Source organism: Bufo bufo, chromosome 3 (assembly GCF_905171765.1).
Source record: "Bufo bufo chromosome 3, aBufBuf1.1, whole genome shotgun sequence".
In the NCBI taxonomy this organism is placed as follows: domain Eukaryota; kingdom Metazoa; phylum Chordata; class Amphibia; order Anura; family Bufonidae; genus Bufo; species Bufo bufo.
Genome location: NC_053391.1, coordinates 232,898,267 through 232,922,324, shown reverse-complemented (window position 1 = coordinate 232,922,324; position 24,058 = coordinate 232,898,267). Strand labels below are relative to the sequence as shown.

At 39.8% G+C, this 24,058-nt stretch overlaps 1 protein-coding gene across 2 annotated transcripts in view; it reads left to right on the top strand.

The window, feature by feature from the left end:
• The window catches only part of LOC120995061 (polymeric immunoglobulin receptor-like), a 150,627-nt gene that overhangs the window by 93,888 nt on the left and 32,681 nt on the right, over nucleotides 1-24,058 (top strand). For both annotated transcript variants that reach the window (XM_040424036.1, XM_040424035.1), the window contains exons 3-7: nucleotides 4,163-4,507; nucleotides 18,364-18,696; nucleotides 18,909-19,235; nucleotides 19,343-19,660; nucleotides 20,659-20,737. In XM_040424036.1, coding sequence (XP_040279970.1) covers nucleotides 4,163-4,507; nucleotides 18,364-18,696; nucleotides 18,909-19,235; nucleotides 19,343-19,660; nucleotides 20,659-20,737 — 1,402 coding nt within the window. The remainder of the gene's footprint in view (nucleotides 1-4,162; nucleotides 4,508-18,363; nucleotides 18,697-18,908; nucleotides 19,236-19,342; nucleotides 19,661-20,658; nucleotides 20,738-24,058) is intronic.

Genomic DNA, 24,058 nt, shown 5'->3' with positions numbered 1-24,058 from the left:
CATCATGTTTTTAATAAGTTACTTCAAAGGAGTTATCAGGTTTAGAAAATCCATAGTCAAGTACTCTATTGGAAGAGTCTTTCAATACTACTGTCTTAGGCAGGGTAGTGAATCTCCTTAAAGAACCCAGTCCTGTATGGAGACTTAGTGGCAATCCTCCATGGAAAACACATATGCAAAGAGGTATCTCCTGAAAAAGAGAACTATCTCGCCAGTGCCAACTATTGGAAGTGGCCCCCTATGAGTCATGATCTGACTTTTCAACAAGCCTTGGGATTTGGCAAGGGAATATAGCCAAGGAATATAGCCAAGCCAGATATCTATCCATAGAGTGCTGTTTTTGGGGTGCTTACTCCTCATCAGTATGGAGGAGGATTCTGACTTGTTTAGTGCAATATCTTGGAAGCAGCTTAGGCAAGGTGCTGAGACCAGTCTTATATGGAGGCCTACAGAAAGTACTCCATGGTATGGAGACTTGAAAATGAACCATCTTGCCAGCACCACCTTTTGAAACTGGCTCTTTATAAGTCAAGATCCAACTTTCCAAGAAGCCTTGTTCTCTTTCTTGGGAGATATCCATTTGCATATTAATTTCCCATGGAGCATTGCCAATAGTGCTCCATACCATGGAGTACTACTAGTAAGTCTCTATACAGGACTGGTCTACATACAGGACTGAGATTCAGCACCCTGCCTAAGCTGCTTCCAAGGCATTGCACTGAGTCAGTCAGAATCCTACGCATTACTGATGTCGGGGCACACAATATTATTACTGTTTGGGGCAAAAAGGGCATTAGTATTATGATAATTATTAATGATACTCCCTTTCTGCCCCAAAACAGTAGCAACAACTTTTGTTCCACATAATAAAAATGCTGATCTGACCCAATTGTAACTAAAGGGCTTTTCTTGCCTGTAAAGTTAGCGTGACCACATTCAAGTGACCTTGGTGCATTGACGATATTGCTTCTCTTGTACTGGGCTGCTGACATCCTTTGCCCATTCATTGGTCATTGGGATTGGGTGGTCTGGGAAATGCCTCGTTTCCCCTCAATGCCTTGTTGAGGTAAAAGAGTCTAATAACTTTTTTTTACAGAGGTTGTTTAGGCTTAGATCAAAGGGTCTGACTCTCTGGAAATTGTACCATATCATCACCACTAACGGGTGGTCTTTAGCGTTCCCTTAGCCTGTAAAATGCTCCAATGTTCCACTCAGAGGGGCTGCCTGGATGAAGAAGGGGATATGTCCGGGTTCAGCTCTGAACCTGGACAATCCCTTTAAATGACGATGAGGTGCTATACCGGACACAGACCATCATGAGCCCATTGAAGGATACAGACATGCCACAATGTTAGAGTATATAGGGAAAATAGCAATATGGAAAATACTGATGGGCATTCACTCAGACAAATTCCATTCAAGAAGTCCATCCAGTCCTCTGCAAAACCATATATTTTGGCATCACAATGTGCTGTACCAAATTATAAACACAATTTTGTTGCATTGACAAATATAACTCTGCTACATCTGCACACTTACTGTATATATACCCTTAAAACAAATTTGTTTACTGCAGTTTACTGATATCACTAACATTAAAGGGACACTAAATCATATTTTTTTCAATGGACTAGAATTGGTTAAAATAGAAAAAATAAGCACCGATCCACCTCTGCTGCTCTACACTTTCTGGTCCCCACTTGACACAGAAGATGGCTGGAAATGCCTGTTCAGCCAATCACTAGTCACATAAGTGACCTGCATCAGCCTTGTGATTGGCTGGCAAGCATTTCCAGCCATCTTCTGTGTGTCTATGTGGCACCAGGAATTCGAGAGCAGCAGGGACTAGAACAGTGTTGAAATAGCAGAGTGGGGATTGGTGAGGGGCATTTTGCTTATCTTTTACTTTTAACCCCTTCACACACCACTCAATCAGAATTGTATTAAAATATGATGTGTTGCATTTCTTATTAAGCAGGCCTCTTATGGCAGTATGTGCACCAGAAAAGCAAATCTACTCCAGCTATGAGCTGGCACTAAAAGTTATGCCAGTTTCTGGTATAAATTATAGTAAACTACAGGGTGGGCCATTTATATGGATACACCTTAATAAAATGGGAATGGTTGGTGATATTAACTTCTTGTTTGTGGCACATTAGTATATGTGAGGGGGGAAACTTTTCAAGATGGGTGGTGACCATGGCGGCCATTTTGAAGTCGGCCATTTTGAATCCAACTTTTGTTTTTTCAATAGGAAGAGGGTCATGTGACACATCAAACTTATTGGGAATTTCACAAGAAAAACAATGGTGTGCTTGGTTTTAACGTAACTTTATTCTTTCATGAGTTATTTACAAGTTTCTGACCACTTATAAAATGTGTTCAATGTGCTGCCCATTGTGTTGGATTGTCAATGCAACCCTCTTCTCCCACTCTTCACACACTGATAGCAACACCGCAGGAGAAATGCTAGCACAATCTTCCAGTATCTGTCGTTTCAGGTGCTGCACATCTCGTATCTTCACAGCATAGACGATTGCCTTCAGATGATACGAGATGTGCAGCACCTGAAACGGCAGATACTGGAAGATTGTGCTAGCATTTCTCCTGCGGTGTTGCTATCAGTGTGTGAAGAGTGGGAGAAGAGGGTTGCATTGACAATCCAACACAATGGGCAGCACATTGAACACATTTTATAAGTAGTCAGAAACTTGTAAATAACTCATGAAAGAATAAAGTTACGTTAAAACCAAGCACACCATTGTTTTTCTTGTGAAATTCCCAATAAGATTGATGTGTCAAATGACCCTCTTCCTATTGAAAAAACAAAAGTTGGATTCAAAATGGCCAACTTCAAAATGGCCGCCATGGTCACCACCCATCTTGAAAAGTTTCCCCCCTCACATATACTAATGTGCCATAAACAAGAAGTTAATATCACCAACCATTCCCATTTTATTAAGGTGTATTTATATAAATGGCCCACCCTGTATATTAAACCTATAGAGGCAAAAATTCACTCCTTTTTTGAAAAGTGGCATAAAACTGAAAAAAGTCACACATTTTTACAACGTAGACATTATCACCCTAAGGCCTCATGCACACGACAGTTGTTTTTTGCGTCCGCAAATTGTGCGTCCGCAAAAATAAATGAATGCTGCATCCGTTTTTTGGGGAGGATCCGTTTTTTCCCCACATATCCCTTGTAATAAATGCCTATCCTTGTCCGCAAATGTGAAAAAAGTAGGACATGAACTATTTTTTTTGCTGAAGGGAAACACGGACAACGGACGCGGAACACAAACGGATGAACTATCAGCATTTTTTTGCTGACCCATTGAAATGAATGAGTCCCCATCCTATCCGCAAAAAACGGAACAGAGGCAGAGAAAAACAACTGTCGTGTGCATGAGGCCTTATACTATATGTGTGTGTGTGTATGTGTTCTTAAACCAAATAGCTACACTCACTATGTACACTATGTAGTCAAAAAGTATTGCATGCAGCCTAAACCCTGCCTCCTCCTCCTAAACTTCCATGCACTAGTTTTAGCAGGAAGAAAATATGGATGCCTCCTATGAGAAGTGTATAGGGGCACATTTATTAGGACCGACATTTAGACACCGGTCTTATTAAGCCCCTAACTGGCGGTGAATCGCCGAAGTTGTGTAGAGGCGCCAGTAGCGTATATCTGTTCTTAAATGACCCCCATCGTTTTTTTTTTTAGTTTTGAATTTGGGATATAGAACAAATGCAAACAAGAAAGAGCCATTATGCCTGGTTTTATATTTCGCGATTCTTTAGATGGGTTGTCCAGATTAAAAGAAAATATTTTTATTACCTTGAATTCCAAACCAAAAGTGGGGTCCCTGTTCAGGACCAGGATCAACAAGTTTCCCTCCTTATGGCGGACCTGTCCTCTCCTGCACTACACAGATACCAGATTGATTTGAATGGGCATTGTGTAATGCATCATTTTCCCTGTAGTGGTGCTCCAGGGAAATTAAATACTAGGTTTCCTCACATTGTTGAAGGTCCCAGTAAGAGGACATTTTATGATCAACTTATTATGAAGGGATCTTCTAACAAGGAGGGATTGAACCCCTATCTTCCTTCTAAAACACAATATAACATTATGTTCTTGTATTCTCTTAAAATACAGAGTCTGATACATTTGTCTGCCCAAAAGAGGTGACTGGAAAATTGGAAGGGTCAGTATCCATCACTTGCGCATACTCAACTATTACGAAGGCCAATAAGCATAGCCGCAAGTTTGTTTGCCAAGAACGAGGAAGGTCTGGAAAATGTCAATATACAATCGCCTCTACGAATAACTATGTACACCAGAACTTTTTCGGCCGTGTTTCAATTGAAGACAATAAAAACGACGGCTTGGTCACCATTACTTTGTCTAACTTAAGGAAAACTGATGAAGGCACTTACATTTGTGGCTTGGGCACAGATGTGAATGGGATTAAAGCTATGTTCACTTTGGCTGTCACTGAAGGTAACTATCAAAGTTAAATTCAGAAATGTTGCTACATAATCGTTTAAATTATAACTTATGAGTTCTATTATAGTCCAAAAATTCTAAGTCTACTGTTGATGTCTATCTTACACAAAAATGATGGTGCAGTAAATAACATTTCAACAGAGGGCTGTCACTTACATTCACTTACATGCTACATTTACATAGCTAGGCAAAAGATATGTGCATGTCCTTATTCTACATGAGTGGATTCTATGGGTCTATGCATGGATTGACTTATATATGTTATGCTATTGTACCTAGACAGTTACAGCACTGTATTTGCATTACTTTTCACTATTTTGATCCATGCAAGGGAATTACCCAGACACAGAAAATGACAACCCTGGTGTTAGCAACAATTAATCAGGGTAGTAGCACCCAAATATTACTATAGTACTATAGTGAGGACTAAATGGAGTATCTAGATTAAAAAAAATTAGACACGTGTTCAATGTTGATATTGCCATAGCTCAGAAAATGGGAAAAAACTTTAATACATTACAATATGTGTTTTTTTAATACATTCTTTATTTCTGATTTATTAAAGGGGTTATCCAAGACTATAAAATGCTCCCCCATATGCCCAGGCCCCTCACATTGAATATACCTACCTGGCTCCCCGCTCCCTGCGCCTCTCCTGGTCCCCGCACCACAGCTGCTGCTGCTGCTTCTCCCCATGTGCAGATGAAAACATCCGGTGTTTAGTACTGATAACCTATCCTCAGGATAGGTCATCAGTATCTGATCAGTGGGGGGCTGACACTCCGGACCTCTGCCGATCAGCAGTTTTAGAAGGCATCGGCGCCCCTGTGAGTACCGTTGCCTTCTCGCAGCTCACCAAGCACAGTGCTGTACATTGTAAAGCAGCTGTGTTTGGTATTGCAGAGCAGCCCCATTCACTTCCATGGCCACATGACCGATGAACGTGTCGTCACTGTATTTCAAAGAGTATTGTAACAGAAATAAGAAAATGTCCCTGATTTATTATGACATCAAACCAGAATTCTGGCTTTTAAAAAAATTGTGCTTTTGCGAGTTTTTGCATTTTTACACCACTCACTCCAGTTTTGTAATGTGATTGGGAAAGTGGGTGCAGCTAGCATTGTTAGGCTACTTTCACACTAGCGTTTCTATTTTCCGGTATTGAGATACGTTATAGGGGCTCAATACTGGAAAAAAACACTTCCATTTTGTCTCCATTCATTGTCAATGAGGACAAAACGTAACTAAACAGAATGGAATGCTCCAAATTGCATTCCGTTCCATTTAGTTGCTTTCTCATACCGGAGAGCAAACCACAGCAAGCTGTGGTTTTCTTTACGTCATGGGATACGGAGCAAAACGAATCCGTCATGACCCACAATGCAAGTCAGTGGGGATGGATCTGTTTAACTCTGACACAATCTGACACAATAGAAAACAGATCCGTCCCCCATTGACTTTCAATGGTGTTTATGACGGATCCGTCTTGGCTATGTTAAAGATAATACAACCGGATCCGATCATAACGGATGCAGATGGTTGTATTATCAGGAACAGAAGCGTTTTTCCTGAGCCCTGCCGGATCCAGCAAAAATGCTGTGAAAATGTATGAAAGTAGCCTTAGGCTGGGTTCACACGTTTTGGCTCATTATGCGTCCCAGGTGCATTGCGGCAAACCCATGCGAGTAGGTACCCAATTGCAGTCAGTTTTGACTGCGATTGCGTTCCGTTGTTCAGTTTTTATCGCGCGGGTGCAATGCGTCTTGCACGCGCGTGATAAAAAACTGAATGTGGTACCCAGACCCGAACTTCTTCACTGAAGTTCAGGTTTGGGTTCGGTGTTGTGTAGATGTCATTATTTTCCCTTATAACATGGTTATAAGGGAAAATAATAGCATTCTTTAATACAGAATGCTTAGGCTGCTTTCACACTAGCGTTGTTTAAATCCGGCGTTCAATTCCGACACCGGAACTGCCCGCCGGATCCGGAAAAACGTGTGAAAACGAATTACATTTGAATCCTGATCAGGATTTTGATCACAATGAAAAAATGCATTGGAAAAACCGGATCCGCCATTTATGGACTTTAACTTTTTTTTCGAATTTTTCGGGTTTAACATGCAAAAGCCGGATCCGGTTTGACTGAACACACGGCGCCGGATCCGGCGTTAATGCAAGTCAATGGGAAAAAGGCCTGATCCGGCGTTCAGTCAAAGTGTTCAGGATTTTTGGCCGGAGGTGAAAATACAACATGCTACGGTTTTCTGAAAAGCCTGATCAGTCAAAAAGACTGAACTGAAGAAATCCTGATGCATCCTGAACGGATTACTCTCCATTCAGAATGCATTAGGATAAAACTGATCAGTTCTTTTCCGGATTTGGGCCCCTAGGACGGAACTCAGCGCCGGAAAAGAAAAACGCTAGTGTGAAAGTACCCTTAGTAGAAGGTCAATTGAGGGTTAAAATAAATTAAAAAAATTAACTCACCTCCTCCAATTGATCACGTAGCTGCCGGTCTCCTGTTCTTTCTTCAGGACCTGTCAAAGCACCTGTGGTGATGTCACTCAGCTCATCACATGGTCCAATCACATGGTTGCAAAAAAAGCCGCCATTTCATTACTCACTGGAATCGTTTTTCTAGACAAAAGCGTTAGGTTTAAGGATAATACAAATTTATCAAACAGCATGTGACATTTGATAAATCTATATATATATATATATAAAGAAGGATGTATATATGTGTGTGTGTGTGTGTGTGTGTTCCGCGATCACTCAAAAACGCAACCATTGATTTCAACTAAACTTGGTACATACATCCCTTGCTAACTGGAAAGAAATCTTGTGGAGGTCTCAGCTCTCTACAACGTACCGTTCCTGAGATATTCCCCAAAAATGTCCTGCATTAGCCAATACAAGCCTTCAAGTCTTTCTCTTCATATCCCAACTGCCATACACACGGTCCCCTGTCCCTTATCAGCCAATAGAAGCTCGCAGGCCCTTAGTCTCCACATACACACAGTTTTACTCCAGGTTTCCATAACAACCCAGCCATTTTTCTTCACTGCTGTAGGTTAGCTTTAGGCTAGGGCTACACGGCGACAATAAGTCGCACAACTACACTGCTACATGTGTCGCGCAACATTGATGTCGCACCAATATCGCATGACAATTTTAAGAATGATTGTCTATGGTGTTGCACTATGACATGCGACATGCTGTGACTGCGACGTGAAAGTCGCTCAAAAATCCATCTTGGATGGATTTTTTTAAACTGTTGTGTCGCAGTCGCAGAATGTCACATGTCGCAGTGCGACACCATAGTCTATCATTATAAAAATTGTTGAGACAAAATGTTGCACGACAGGTGTCGTCGTGTAGCCCTAGCATTAAAGAGGCGGGCGCTGTGGAGGTCACTGTTAAAGGGGCGGGCACTGTGGAGGTCACTGTTAAAGAGGCGTTCACTGTGGATGTTACTGTTAAGGGGGCAGGCCGCTGTGGAGGTCACTGTTAAGGGGGCTGGGGCCACTATTAAAGGGGCAACTGCTGTGGAGGTCACTGTTAAGGCAGCAGGGTACTGTGAGGTCACTGTTAAGGGGGCGGACCCCTGAGGAGGTCACTGTCAAGGGAGTGGGGTGCTGTGAAACTCACTGTTAAAGGGGAGGACTGCTGTGAAGGTCAAAGTTAAGGGGATGGGCTGCTGTGGAGGTCCCATTTTAAAGTGCTGGGGCACTGTGGGGGGTCAGTGTTAAGGGGTGGGGGACTGTGGAGTTCACTGTTAAAGGGGAGGGGTTCTGTAGATGTCACTGTTATGGGGGATACTGTCGATATAACGACACACATAAACATTAAATAAAATAGATAAAAAATACACGTGCAAAGCCGGGTCCTTCTGCTATCCGCCAACGCAGACTCAAACAAAATAGACCAGATATTCCTCTCATGATAAATTCCCCCCCAATATTTCTTAACCACTAATGATTTCCCTCTTGGGTCCATCTTTTTTATTCAAAGAATTTAATCCTGTGGATATAGTTTAATCATTCGAAAATTGTAGGTGTAGTGCCCTGGAGTAGGGGTACTGTTAAGTCTGGACATTTGTGGACATTTAGATCAAACCAGCCACTATTCCCAATCTTTAACATGTTATGACTGAGAACCGCTACTTTAAACAGTTATACAACACCAAAAGCAATCCATAGCCTTAATGTTCCCATATAAATGTATTTTATTAAGTACAGTTAAAAATACCAAATACAATTAATATGATGGGGGTAGATCAAAATTCCTACCCTCGGACATCCAGCAGATTACTATTCATGGAGCATATATGTGAACAATATATGTTTTTAGTGGGTAGAATCTGCTACATATAAATGCTTGCTAAGTTAAGTAGTAGTAACAAGTCCTATTTATAGCACTATCAAATTATATAACATCACATGAGTATAGAGATATAACACTATACATATAGTTGCAAGAAAAAGTATGTGAACCCTTTGGAATGATATGGATTTCTGCACAAATTGGTCATAAAATGTGATCTGATCTTCATCTAAGTCACAACAATAGACAATCACAGTCTGCTTAAACTAATAACACACAAAGAATTAAATGTTACCATGTTTTTATTGAACACACCATGTAAACATTCAGAGTGCAGGTGGAAAAAGTATGTGAACCCTTGGATTTAATAACTGGTTGAACCTCCTTTGGCAGCAATAACTTCAACCAAACGTTTCCTGTAGGTGCAGATCAGATGTGCACAACGGTCAGGAGTAATTCTTGACTATTCCTCTTTACAGAACTGTTTCAGTTCAGCAATATTCTTGGGATATCTGTTGTGATTTGCTTTCTTGAGGTCATGCCACAGCATCTCAATCGGGTTGAGGTCAGGACTCTGACTGGGCCACTCCAGAAGGCGTATTTTCTTCTGTTTAAGCCATTCTGTTGTTGATTTACTTCTATGTTTTGGGTCTTTGTCCTGTTGCAAAACCCATCTTCTGTTGAGCTTCAGCTGGTGGACAGATGGCCTTAAGTTCTCCTGCAAAATGTCTTGATAAACTTGGGAATTCATTTTTCCTTTGATGATAGCAATCCATCCAGGCCCTGGGGCAGCAAAGCAGCCCCAGAGCATGATGCCCCCACCACCATACTTCATAGTTGGGATGAGATTTTGATGTTGGTGTGCTGTGCCTCTTTTTCTCCACACATAGTGTTGTGTGTTTCTTCCAAACCACTCAACTTTGGCTTTATCTGTCCACAGAATATTTTGCCAGTACTGCTGTGGAACATCCAGGTGCTCTTGTGCAAACTGTAAACGTGCAGCAATGTTTTTTTTGGACAGCAGTGGCTTCTTCTGTGGTATCCTCCCGTGAAATCTATTCTTGTTTAGTGTTTTACGTATCGTAGATTTGCTAACAGGGATGTTAGCATATGCCAGAGACTTTTGTAAGTCTTTAGCTGACACTCTAGGATTCTTCTTCACCTCATTGAGCAGTCTGCGCTGTGCTCTTGCAGTCATCTTTACAGGATGGACACTCCTAGGGAGAGTAGCAGCAGTGCTGAACTTTCTCCATTTATAGACAATTTGTCTTACCGTGGACTGATGAACAGTAAGGCTTTTGGAGATACTTTTATAACCCTTTCCAGCTTTATGCAAGTCAACAATTCTTAATCGTAGGTCTTCTGAGAGCTCTTTTGTGTGAGGCATCATTCACATCAGGCAATGCTTCTTGTGAAAAGCAAACCCAGAACTGGTGCGTGTTTTTTATAGGGCAGGGCAGCTGTAACCAACACCTCCAATCTCATCTCATTGATTGGACTCCAGTTGGCTGACACCTCACTCCAATTAGCTCTTGGAGATGTGATTAGTCTAGGGGTTCACATACTTTTTCCACCTGCACTGTGAATGTTTACATAATGTGTTCAATAAAAATATGGTAACATTTAATTCTTTGTGTGTTATTAGTTTAAGCAGACTGTGATTGTCTATTGTTGTGACTTAGATGAAGATCAGATCACATTTTATGACCAATTTGTGCAGAAATCCTTATCATTCCAAAGGGTTCACATACTTTTTCTTGCAACTGTATAATATGCTATGCACAGGGCTAGTAAAGGACAATAAACATTGGTAGTTACTCAATTCATTGACACTGTAGCACAATATCACTTGCCTGCTGTGACACTGCACGATGCACGCCGGCGGGATGTCCGGGTTCCTCTACGCGTGTTTCGCGTAAGCTTCATCAGGAGAAGATGTAAGATTGATTGCTTATTGATTATAAAAAGAGGAGGCTAAATCCATTAATCCTCTTCCTGTACAGAAATCCATATTATAAACGTAGGTAAGATCTAAAATCATAAATCTCAACCATAAATAGAACTTCTCATTCTTATCTCTTTCTTTTTTTTCTTTTTCTTTGTCTTTATTTTTCTTTTTTCTCACTTTTTTCTCTTTTTCCTTTTTTGATCTTGTCTTTCCATATTCCTTGGATTTGAGATGCTCCCGACCTCTTCTCATTGGTTTTTCTGGTTCCCTCTCTATCCATTTTTGGTAGGATGTGGCACTCATGTCCTGTCGGTTGGGTGCTCTAGTTGTGGGGTCCCACCCCTATAGCAAGCAATCATGAAATAAACTTAGGCACTCCTTAGGAATTGCGTGAAGTATCTTGTTGATCTTTATTTGGTTTTCATATGCAAGGCAACTTATTCGTGTACATGTGACGTTTCGGTCCTACACTTATCTTTTTCAAACACTAGTTGCCATAGGACTAGAGGATGAAAAGGTGGTTTGAGAAGGTAACTTATCACCATATGGTCTCCTAGCTGGTGATTAGTCACCGTCGTCAAACCACCTTTCCATCCTTTTTTCCTATGGCAACTAGTGTTTGAAAAAGGTCCGTGTAGGACCAAAACATCACATGTACACGAATAAGTTGCCTTGCATATTAAAACCAAATAAAGATCAACACGATACTTCACGCAATTCCTAAGGAGTAACTATATTTATTTAATTATTGTTCCCTCTCTATCCACCCATCCAATCTGAAGATCTATTTTCTCTTCGTCAGCCTCTTCGTCAGATCGCCACCCCTCGATCCCAGATGCACTTGATAAATACCTCTGAATTTAAGTAATTTTGAGTTACAATGATGGTAGATTTTAAAATTCTTTGGGATTGTTTTCAAACTGGCAATGTCATATATGATCTTTGCCTTTTTCAATGTCTCTGACATGTTCCCTAACTCTAAATTCTCTTGTTGTAAGTCCGACATAGATAATTATAATTCTGAAAATACGTAGTTCTCTCTATATTTTGGCATGCTTTACAGCTTCCACAAGGGAAGCACCCACCTCTACTTTTAATTTCACCAAACGGGGTCTTAATTTGAGGTATATAATAACTATGCACTAACATATCCTGCAAATTTTTGTTCGTCTTGCTGTTATTTTGGGATTTTCAGACAAACGGCATGTCTACTCAAGAGTGGGGCCATTTTCAAAATGTCCCAATGTTTATGGAAGATGTTTATCACCTCTTTCTATTCTGCATGATATTCAGTTATGAATCTAATCTCTAATCTACTTTCTGTCTGTCCTGTCTTTATTAACACACTTACCCTATCCTACGTCACCTCCTGAGGAAGCTCACGTGAAACGCGCGTAGAGCAACCCGAAGGCAAGTGATATAGTGTTAATGAATTTAGTAACTACCAATGTTGCTTGTCCTTTACTAGCCCTGTGCATAGCATATTATATGGATAGTGCTATATCTCTATACTCATGTCATGTTATATAATTTGATAGTGCTATAAATAGGACTTGTTACTAGTACTTAGCATAGCAAGCATTTATATGTAGCAGATTCGGGCCACTAAAAACATATATTGTTCATATATATGCTCCATGAACAGAAATTTGCTGGTTGTCCGAGGGTAGGAATTTTGATTTACCCCCATCATATTAATTGTATTTGGTATTTTTAACTGTACTTAATAAAATACATTTTTATAGGAACATTAAGGCTATGAATTGCTTTTGGTGTTGTATATTTGTGGACATTTGTCAATTTTCCTTATGCAAAGTCATACATTTCTTACTTTATTTCACTTGAAAGGGTTAACGTGCACTGTTTAATACTGTGTAACTGCATTTTATATGTATGTTGTGATATATATCCTGTTCATTTGTACTGTATTTGCAAGGCTCTGTGGAAAGAGTTAATGAATACTGAGAGACTTTTGGGACTTTGAATAAGAAGCTGGTAATTTTCCAAAGCTTGCCATAGATTTTAAAGAAGAGCATGTTTTGATAGGAAAAAGCCTTGTTTACAACCAAAAAAAGACAAATTGACCTTCTGAATCTTGTTATGTCTGGAAACTTGCTTTTGTCTGGAAAAACAGTTGTGTCATTGCCATTCAGCATCATTAAAGCTCTAATGTAAGTCTATGCCAGACGGAATGTGTTACAATGTAGTTTTTTGTGCAGAGTTACTCCACTCCACCCCTCCCAATAGAAGGTTCCAGTCTAGCTAGAAATGGTATATAAGTAGAGCAGTCAGTGCCCCTAGTGTGCTGTAGTTAGGGACCAGTGCTTGAAGGGGAAGACTCATGCCAGCCTGCATGAGTGACCAGAAGAAGATGCAGAGACGCTGCCACAGGCCCTGGATCACCAGCCTTTGACCAGGGTACCAGCCTTCTGAAGAGAGAGAGAGGGTCAGCTAGATCAGGCCTTTCCTCTGCATCAAACCCTTCTTCTGCCATGGAGGAGACTGGAGAAGCCAGCCCTATGCCTCGCCTGTATTGTTTTGCACCTGAATTCCTCCAGTAAAGAAGCACCCTGGTTTACTGTAGACCCTGACTCTCTGGAATTATTTCCCTTGGGGTGCACCATGCCTTAACATCCCTTCCGGTGAGCAGCAACACTTGGTGACACCTCGACGCTGTACGGGGAACCCAGTGTAGTGTTGGGGCCATCCCAAACTCGGCCATGTCCTTCCAACATTTTGCTATAGTTTAACAAGAAGCGATGAGCAAAATACTTGAAATTTGTTTTGGGTCATATTCCAACAAATTGGTTAAAAGATTTGATTTGGGTCTGAATCGATTCTACCCAAACCAAATTGGCCTGAAAATTGTTACTCTGACATCTGCTATCCTGGCTGAAAAGGTCTTTAGGGAAGCTCAAACATAACTGTTAAGGGGCCTAAGCCAACCCCTGAAAAACCACCCCATAACATTATCCCTCATCCACCAAACTTTACAATTGGCACAATGCAGTCAGGCAGGTAACATTCTCCTGGCATTTGCCAAACATAGACTTGTCCAGCAGACTGCTAGATAAAGAAGCGTGATTCGTTACTCCACAGAACATGATTTCACTGGAGTGCTTGGTGATGTAAGACTTGCATGCAGCTGCCATGCCATTAAGCTCCCAGTAAAGAGTGATGGTACTCTTAGGCCTCTTTCACACGGGCGTGTCTGGATTAGGTCCGGATGCGTCCCGGTGCATTGCAGCAAACCCGTGCGATTAGGAATGCAATTGCAGTCAGTTTTGACTGTGATTGCATTCCGATGTTCAGCTTTTATCACGCGGGTGCAATGTGTTTTGCATGCGCGTGATAAAAAACCGACTGTGGTACCCAGACCCGAACTTCTTCACAGAAGTTTAGGTTTGGGTTAGTTGTAGTGTAGATTGTATTATTTCCCCTTATAACATGGTTATAAGGGATAATAATAGCATTCTGAATACAGAATGCATAGTAAAATAGGGCTGGAGGGGTTAAAAAATGAATAAAAATAATTTAACGCACCTTAATCCACTTGTTCGCGCAGCCCGGCTTCTCTTCTGTCTTCATCTGTGAGCAATAGGACCTTTAATGACGTCACTGCCAGTATAGAGTCCTTAAATATCAGAAATAAGGGCCTTAATTCTTTCAGGATACAGGGGTGTCCTGCCATCTGGTCCTGGCGATTTGTCTATTTTAATCTTTTTAAGGCGCCGCTGTACTTCTTCCTGGGTCAGACAGGAAGGTTTGTGAAGCCTTTCTCTTCAAAACATAATTGTTTGTACTATAGACCTCTATTTCCTAATTAACCCCTTAAGGACCCTGCCATTTTTCACCTTAAAGACCAGGCCGTTTTTTGGAAACTTGACGTGACACTTTAAGTGGTGATAACTTCGGAATACTTTTACTTATCCAAACCATTATGAGATTGTTTTCTAGTGATTGATTGTACTTCACGATAGTGAAAATTTTTTGTCAATATAATTCACCTTTATTTATTAAAAAATCCAAAGTTTACAGAAAATTGGGAAAAATTATAAATTTTCAGAATTTTTATTTCTCTGCTTTTAAGGCAGATAGTGAAACATCATAAGAGAGTTATTACCTTACATTCCCCATACGTCCACTTTCATCTTTGCATCATTTTGTAAATGTAACTTTATTTTTTAGGATCTTATAAGGCTTAGAATTTTAGAAGCCAAATTTTTAAATTTTAAGAAAATTTCGGAAACCTATTTTTTTAAGTACCACTTCAGTTATGAAGTCACTTTGTGGGGCTTACATAGCAGAAACTACCCATAAATGACCCTATTGTAGAAACTACACTCCTCAAGTTATTAAAAACATATTTTACTAACTTTTTAACCCTTTAGATGTTCCACAAGAATTAAAGGAAAAAGGAGATTCATTTTTTTGGCAGATTCTCCATTTTAATTAATTTTTTCCTGTAACACATCAAGGGTTAACATCCAAATAAAACTCAATATTTACTACCCTTATTCTGCAGTTTACAGAAACATCCCATATGTGGTCGTAAACTGCTGTAAGGGCACACAGCAAGGCGCAGAAGGAAAGGAAAGCCATATGGATTCTGGAGGACAGATTTCACTGGGATAATTTTAAGTTGCCATATGACAGTTAAAGACCCCCTGATGCCCACCTACAGTAGAAACTCCAAAAAAGTGACCGCATTTTGGAAATTATAGGATAAGGTGACACTTTTATTGGTACTATTTTGTGGTATATATGACTTTTGATTGCTCTATATTACGCTTTTTGTGAGTTAAGGTAACCAAAAAATGGCTGTTTTGGCACAGTTTTTATTTTTAGTTTTTTACGGTGTTCACCTGACAGGTTAGATTATGTGCTATTTTTATAGAGTATGTTGTTATGGAAGCAACAATATCTGATATGTCTACTTTAATTTTTATTTAGTTTCAGTTTTACATAATAAAGCATTTTTGAAAAAAAATATCATGTTTTTGTGTCTCCTTTTTCTGAAAGCCATAATATTTTTATTTTTTGAGCGATTATCTTATGTAGGGGTTCCAGTTTTTGTGGCATGAGGTGACAGTTTGATTGGTACTATTTTGGGGTACATACAAATTTTTGATCGTTTGGTATTACACTTTTTGTGATGTATGGTGACAAAAATGCATTTTTGGGCATTTTTTTTTTATGGTTTTCACCTGACAGGGTAAATCATGTGATATTTTTATAGAGCAGGTTGTTACGGACGTGGCGATACCTAATTTGTCTATTTTTTTACTTTTTTAAATTTTTGGGTGATTGTCTTATTTTTTGGTGGGATGAAATAACAGTTTGATTGGTACTATTTTGGGGTACATACTACTTTTTGATCAGTTGGTATTACACTTTTTGTGATGTAACGTGACAAGAAATAGATTTTTTTGGGGGGGCACAGTTTTGTTTTTTTTTTGTTTTATTTTTTTACGATGTTCACCAGACGGGTTAGCTCATGTGATATTTTTATAGAACAGGTTGTTATGGATTTGGCAATACCTAATATGTTTGTCTTTTTTTAATTTACTTTGGTTTTAAACAATAAAAGCATTTTTAAAACAAAAAATTCAGTTTTTATGTCTCCATTTTCTAAAAGCCATATCTTTTTTATTTTTTGGCTGATTGTCTTATGTAGGGTCTCATTTTTTGCGGCATGAGATGCCAGTTTGACTGGTATTATTTTTGGGTACATTCTATTTTTTGATCACTTGGTATTACACTTTTTGAGATGTAAGGTGATAAAAAATTGCTTTTTTGGCACAGTTTTTATTTTTTATTTTTTACGGTGCTCACCAGACAGGTTAGCTCATGTGATATTTTTATAGAACAGGTCGTTATGGACACAGCGATATCTAATATGCCTTTTTTTTGTATATATTTTGGTTTTAAACATTAAATGCATTTTTGAAACAAAATTTTATTTTTATGTCTCTGTTTTCTGAAAGCCATATCTTTTTTAATTTTTTGGCTGATTGTCTTATGTAGGGCCTCATTTTTTGCAAAATTAGATGGCGGTTTGATTGGTATTATTTTTGGGTACATATGACTTTTTGATCACTTGGTATTACACATTTTGTAATAAAAGGTGATAAAAAAATCATTTATTTTTTTTAGCAAAGTTACTATTTTTTATTTTAAAGGGTGTTGACCGGACAGAGTGGATCATGGAATATTTTTTATAAAGCAGTTTTTTACGGACGTGGTGATGCCTAATATGTGTGTTTTTAATTTTTTTAAAAATTTTTTTTTCAATTTTATATGTCTCTTTTTATGGGGAAGGGGCTTTTTTTTCTAATTAAAACTTATTTTTTTTATTGTTAAAAACACTTTTATGTCACTTTTATTATTTTTTTATATTGGTTCCACTATGGGACATCAACATTTCAGGCTCTGTTCCCCGTTTCAATACAGTACAATACATCTGTAAGACGCTGACAGTTGCCTAGGAGACCCAGCCCTTGGGCTGGATCTCCTGGGCTTCCGTAGCTGGCAGTCCCAATGCCTGTTAAAGGCATCGGGGCTGCCATAGCAACCATCGGGTCCCCATCACCGCAGCACGAGGACCCCATAGGGATGTACAAGCTGCCGCAAACCCCCTGTATTCTGCAGTCACCGTGACCGCGGCATACAAGAGGTTAATCCACCAGCATCTGTGTTTTCACTGATGCTGGCGGAAAAAGCAGGGGCCCAGCTGTCAGTATCAGCCGGGCCCCTGTTGCTGATCGCGGCAGCACGTGTTGGGCAGCCGGTTAACCCTAGGACGAAAATGCTCATCCTAAGGCGTTAAGTACCGGCCAGTTAGGATGAGCATTCTTGTCCTAGGTCGGCAACCTGTTAATTAAGAGGAGGTTTTTATCACTGTCTGACACATTGCAGATACCATGGAATTTCAACACCGCCAACTGCCACTTATTTAGATACCTACTAGTGTACATTACACTTGTTAATCTTACTTTCTTCATTATCCTACAAAATCAGTGCCAAGGCTGCATCTGCACAGGCCACATGTTCCTAAAGGACATAGTTACACTCTTCACATATTATAACTGTGGATTTCATTAGCATGCTGTGGTGTATAACAGTTTTTAAATTGATCTTGGGAGGTACAACTTAAAGGGGTGTCTCACTTCAGCAAATAGTATTTATCATGTTAAGGAAGTTAATACAAGGTACTTACTAATGTATTGTGATTGTCCATATTGCCTCCTTTGCTGGCTGCATTTATTTTTCAATCACATTATACACTGCCCGTTTTCATGGTTACGACCATCCTGAAATCCAGCAATGGTGGTCATGCTTAGACGCTATAGGAAAAAGCAGTAACCTATGATAGCAACCATGGAAACAAGCAGTGTATAATGTGATGGGAAAATGAATCAAGCCAGCAAAGGAGACAATATGGCTAATAAGAATACATTAGTAAGTGTCTGGTATTAACTTTCTCTATATGAGAAATGCCACTTACTGAAGTGAGACAACCCCTTTAATTTGTTGCACACTTTTAATAGTATTCTGATTCAGTTTATTTCTTTGGCAGACTCAGTCATTCCAAATGAAGCAGAACTTGTCTATGGTCAGTTGAGGGGTGCAGTGAAGTTCCATTGTGAATTTGGAGATCAACATGCTGAACTGAGGAAATATCTGTGCAAAATAGAAAAAAATGGCTGCAAGAATGTTATTGATAGTTCAGGAGCAATTGATACTGCATACCAAGGAAGAATCATTCTCCAAAGAGATGAAAAGAGGCCAGCAAGTTTTACTGTCAAAATAATACAATTGAGAACTGAAGATTCTGGATGGTTTTCCTGTGGTGTGGGTAACTATGGAGGTGAAGGAGACACTACAGAGATTGATTTGAGGATCAATGAAGGTGAGCAGAAGATAAATTGTACCTGGCATGTGTTTGCTTCATAATCAGAATTAATGAATGTCTGACAGTTCCTATTGGCCTTTCTCACAATTACGCAGTGTGATGTTTTTCTTCTAATGCAAAACTGTGATATAATAAGATAGTAATGAAGTACATGCAAGTTTCATAATCAGTAATAATTGTCCTGTGATATTGATATTTGTCTTCAACAGAGACTGATATACCCCAGGGATCTAAACTATTGTCTACCAGATTGGGTGGATCAGTGTCTGCTCAGTGCCACTACAATCCTAAAAAGAACTACACTGTTAAATTCTGGTGTAAATTGGAAGATTCGAGCTGTGAGCCACTCATTAAAACAGATGGCTATATCAAGGATGTTTTTGAGGGAAGACTGCTTATTCATGATAACACTACAAATGGAACTATGCAGGTCCTCATGAACCAGATTACTAAAATAGATGAAGGCTGGTATTGGTGTGTGTTGACTGATGGAAAACATGACCAAACCTCAACTGTACAAATCAAGATTTCTGAAGGTGCAAGAACTAAACATAGTATCAACATATTATGACTTTCCATTATGCGATGGATGTTTTCACAAACTGTTTCAATCATACAATTGTGTTACTGTTATTTTTTTTAGAAAATCATGAAGGATTGACTGCTGGCACAATAGTGCAGGTTAAGAATGGGGAAACAGCTAAAATCACATGTTCCTATCCATGCAAGTACAAATCCTATAAGAAATATTGGTGCAAATGGAATAACAATGATTGCAATGAAGTATCCGTTAAAATTGATGGTGGTGAAGATGGTCTGAGTGTATCATGTGAGAATCAGCAACTGGTCCTTACCATTCAATCAATATCTGAAAAAGACAGCGGATGGTATTGGTGTGGAGTCCAAAAATCTGGAAGATATGGAGAAACTTTAGCAGTGCAAGTGCATGTAATAACGGAAGGTCAGTCTTTATTACCGAGGAATGACTTTCAAGCACATTTTGAGTATTTTCAGTAGTTGTATAGTCTACACAGCCACCTAGGACTTTGGCTTTTTGGACCTTTTTACTAAAAAACTGAGGCATTTTATATTTTTACTCAGCTCACTCCAGTTTTAAAAAGTGGGTTGGAACTTGGGCTTCCACACAATCAGTGTTTGATAAGTGATTTCCATCAGTGACTGTGAGTCACAACCAGAAGTGAAGGCTACACAGAGATAATGGATAATGGAAAGATCTGCTATTCTTTGTTTTGACTCGCACCTGCTTTAGGCCTCTTTCACACTACCGTTTATTTTTTTCGTTTTGTGGGCCGTTTTGTGGACCATTTATTTCAATGGTTCCGCAAAAAAACAGAATGTACTCCGTATGCATTCCGTTTCGGTATTTCCATTTTTCCGTTCCATTGAAAGATAGAACATGTCCTATTATTGCCCGCAAATCACGTTCCGTGGCTCCATTCAAGTCAATGGGTCCACAAAAAAAAGGAACACATACGGAAATGCGTCCGTATGTCTTCCGTATCCGTTCCGTTTTTGCGGATCCATCTATTGAAAATGTTATGCCCAACCCAATTTTTTCTATGTAATTACTGTATACTGTATATGCCATATGGAAAAACGGAACGGAAACGGAAACACAACGGAAACAAAAAAACGGAACAACGGATCCGTGAAAAACGGACCACAAAACACTGAAATAGCCATACGGTAGTGTGAAAGAGGCCTTAGTCTCACAATTACTGATGAAAACAATGACTAAACACTGACTGTGTGAAAGTGACCTTATACTTCAAGATACATCAAATTTACATTGTGTGACATTTGATAAATTTATCCCAAATTATAGCAGTACAGACTCCTGCAAGACTCCTCATAATAAATTTGCCCCACTATGTTCTTGCAAGACTGTACTCTTAAAATATATATTAAAATATTTTTATTTTTTTGTTGTTTTACTAGAAGCAACAAGTGACGTTTCTGATTCTAAGATTAAGTCGCGTGTTAACAGTGTGGAAAAGGAGATTGTTAACTCACACAGGTTAGTATTCAACAGTAGAAATTTACTCTATACTAGTATGGATGTAAAATGTTCTACAATTTTGGTTTATTGTGTCACATGATGTCATTTTGTATTTATTTCCCTAAGAAATACAGCAAAACCTGCTCACTTCTAGCACATAACTACACAACAAGTAAATGAATTTGTATTCTAGGAGAGGGGACAAAGCCATGTAAATTGTTTCTTTATACTCATCATTGTATAGTTGCCACGTCGGATGGGGAACTCAGACACACAGATAAACCAACAACCAGGCTCTAGGCGAGAAGCAGGGGAAGGGTCACCTCCTAGCTAAACCCTGACCTCTTTCCCTGCACTGCTCAGCCCACATTAAGAAGGTAGGAATGATGTGTCCTCGTGCCTGGGCTAAAACACCCTAGATTCCCTGAGATGGTGAAAAGGGGAAAAGGAGCAGCCTTCTCGCACAGAACCTGGATGGGAAAGATGACACAAACACAACCTAGACAGCAATAAACAAAAACTGAAACCACATTTATCTTTTCTGAGCTGGAACAGACAACCTTCCTTCCTTGCTTCCAAGGCCAGACTGATTTCTATAACCCGCTCAGAACACTGGACTAGAGTGATATTTAAACCAATGTGTAGAGATAATCCACGGCACACCAATGTCTTTTACTTTGCAAATTTATTTTCTCCTTTAATAAATATTTAAACCAATGACCCCACCCAGTGCACCTGATGGGAGGCAGGTTCAGCACGACTCCAAAACAAAACGAAACTAAACACGTGCTGCTATTCTGGTGGACCTCCGCACATAGTCAGAGCAGGGCATGACAATAGTACTTCCCCAAGAATTATTCTTCAGTCCTGATGTTTTCCCCTCTGACGCATTTCTGAATGGATTTCTATTGACTAAATAAATACTTTATAGTGAGGTTACACTGAGTGAAACCTATAGCTAAATAACAAGGTTTATGATCCCAGTGGTACCAGCTTTTGTAGGTGTTTACCTCCAGGTTGCTAACCACATAGTTAAAGTCATCTAGTGATATGGATGGACCTTATGATGCTCTGCTAATTACACAGTAACATAGTTTATAAGGCCGAAAAAAGACATCTGTCCATCCAGTTCGGCCTGTTATCCTGCAAGTTGATCCAGAGGAAGGCAAAAAAACATCTCTGAGGTAGAAGCCAATTTTCCCCACTTAAGGGGAAAAAAAAAACTCCTTCCCGACTCCAATCGGGCAATCGGAATAACTCCCTGGATCAACGACCCATCTCTAGTAACTATAACCTGTAATATTATTACACTCCAGAATAACCCTAATTTTGATCATCTTTCTGGGTACCGTAGTCCACCCATTCCAGTTATTACTTTAGTTGCCCTCCTCTGAACCCTCTCCAGCTCTGCTATGTCTGTCTTGTTCACAGGAGCCCAGACCAGTGATTTGTAAAGTGGTAGAACTATGTTCTCATCACGGGCATCTATGCCACTTTTGATGCACCCCATTACCTTATTGGCCTTGGCAGCAGCTGCCTGACACTATTTTCTACAGCTTAGTTTGCAGTCCACTAAAATCCCTAGGTCCTTTTCCATGTCAGTGTTACCCAGTGTTTGACCATTTAGTATGTACGGGTGACTTGCATTATTCCTTCCCATGTGCATAACTTTACATTTCTCAGTGTTAAACCTCATCTGCCACTTCTCTGCCCAAGCCTCTGTAGCAGTATACTGTCCTTTTCCATGTAATTACTTTACATAGTTTAGTGTCATCTGCAAAAATTGATATTTTACTGTGCAAGCCTTCTACAAGATCATTAATAAATACAGTATCTAATAAAAGTGAGTTCACCCCTCACATTTTTGTAAATATTGTATTATGTATTTTCATAGGACAACACTGAGGATATGACAGTTTGATACAATATAAAGTAGTCAGTGTACAGCTTGTATAACAGTGTAAGTTTCGTGTGCCCTCAAAATAACTCAACACACAGCCATTAATATCTAAATGACTGGCAAAAAAGTGAGTACACCCCTAAGTAAAAATGGCCAAATTGTGCCCAATTAGCTATTTTCCTTCGCCGGTGTCATGTGACTCGTTTGTGTTACAAGGGAGCAGGTGTGAATGGGGAGCAGGTCTGTTAAATATGCTGTTATCACACTCATACTCTCTCATACTGGTCACTGGAAGTTCAACATGGCACCTCATAGCAAAAATCTCTCCAAGGATCTGAAAAAAAGAATTGTTGCTCTAAATAAAGATGGCCTAGGCCAGTGGTGGCTAACCTCCGGCGCTCCAGCTGTGGTGAAACTACGACTCCCAACATGCTCCATTCATTTCTATGGAGGTTTGAGAACAGCTAAGCAAGTTTGCATCTTGGGAGTTGTAGTTCTACCACAGCTGGACTGCTGGAAGTTAGCCATCACAAGCCTAGGCTATAAGAAGGTTGCCAACACCCTGAAACTGCAGCTGCAGCCGAGTGGCCAAGACCATACAGCGGTTTAACAAGACAGGTTCCACTCAGAACAGGCCTCGCCATGGTCGACCAAAGAAGTTGAGTGCACATGCTCAGTGTCATATCCAGAGGTTGTCTTCAAAATAGACGTATGAGTACTGCAAGCATTGCTACAGAGGTTAAAGGGGGTTGGGGGTCATCCTGTCAGTGCTGAGATCATATGCCGCACACTGCACCAAGTGGATGCACCAAGTGCATGGCTGTTGTCCCTGAAGGAAGATAAAGCACAAGAAAGCGAAGATAAACATACAGGTCCTTTTCAAAAAATTAGCATATTGTGATAAAGTTCATTATTTTCTGTAATGTACTGATAAACATTAGACTTTCATATATTTTAGATTCATTGCACACAACTGAAGTAGTTCAAGCCTTTTCTTGTTTTAATATTGATGATTTTGGCATACAGCTCATGAAAACCCAAAATTCCTATCTCAAAAAATTAGCATATTTCATCCGACCAATAAAAGAAAAGTGTTTTTAATACAAAAAAAGTCAACCTCAAATAATTAAGTTCAGTTATGCACTCAATACTTGGTCGGGAATCCTTTTGCAGAAATGACTGCTTCAATGCGGCGTGGCATGGAGGCAATCAGCCTGTGGCACTGCTGAGGTGTTATGGAGGCCCAGGATGCTTCGATAGCGGCCTTAAGCTCATCCAGAGTGTTGGGTCTTGCGTATCTCAACTTTCTCTTCCCAATATCCCACAGATTCTCTATGGGGTTCAGGTCAGGAGAGTTGGCAGGCCAATTGAGCACAGTAATACCATGGTCAGTAAACCATTTACCAGTGGTTTTGGCACTGTGAGCAGGTGCCAGGTCG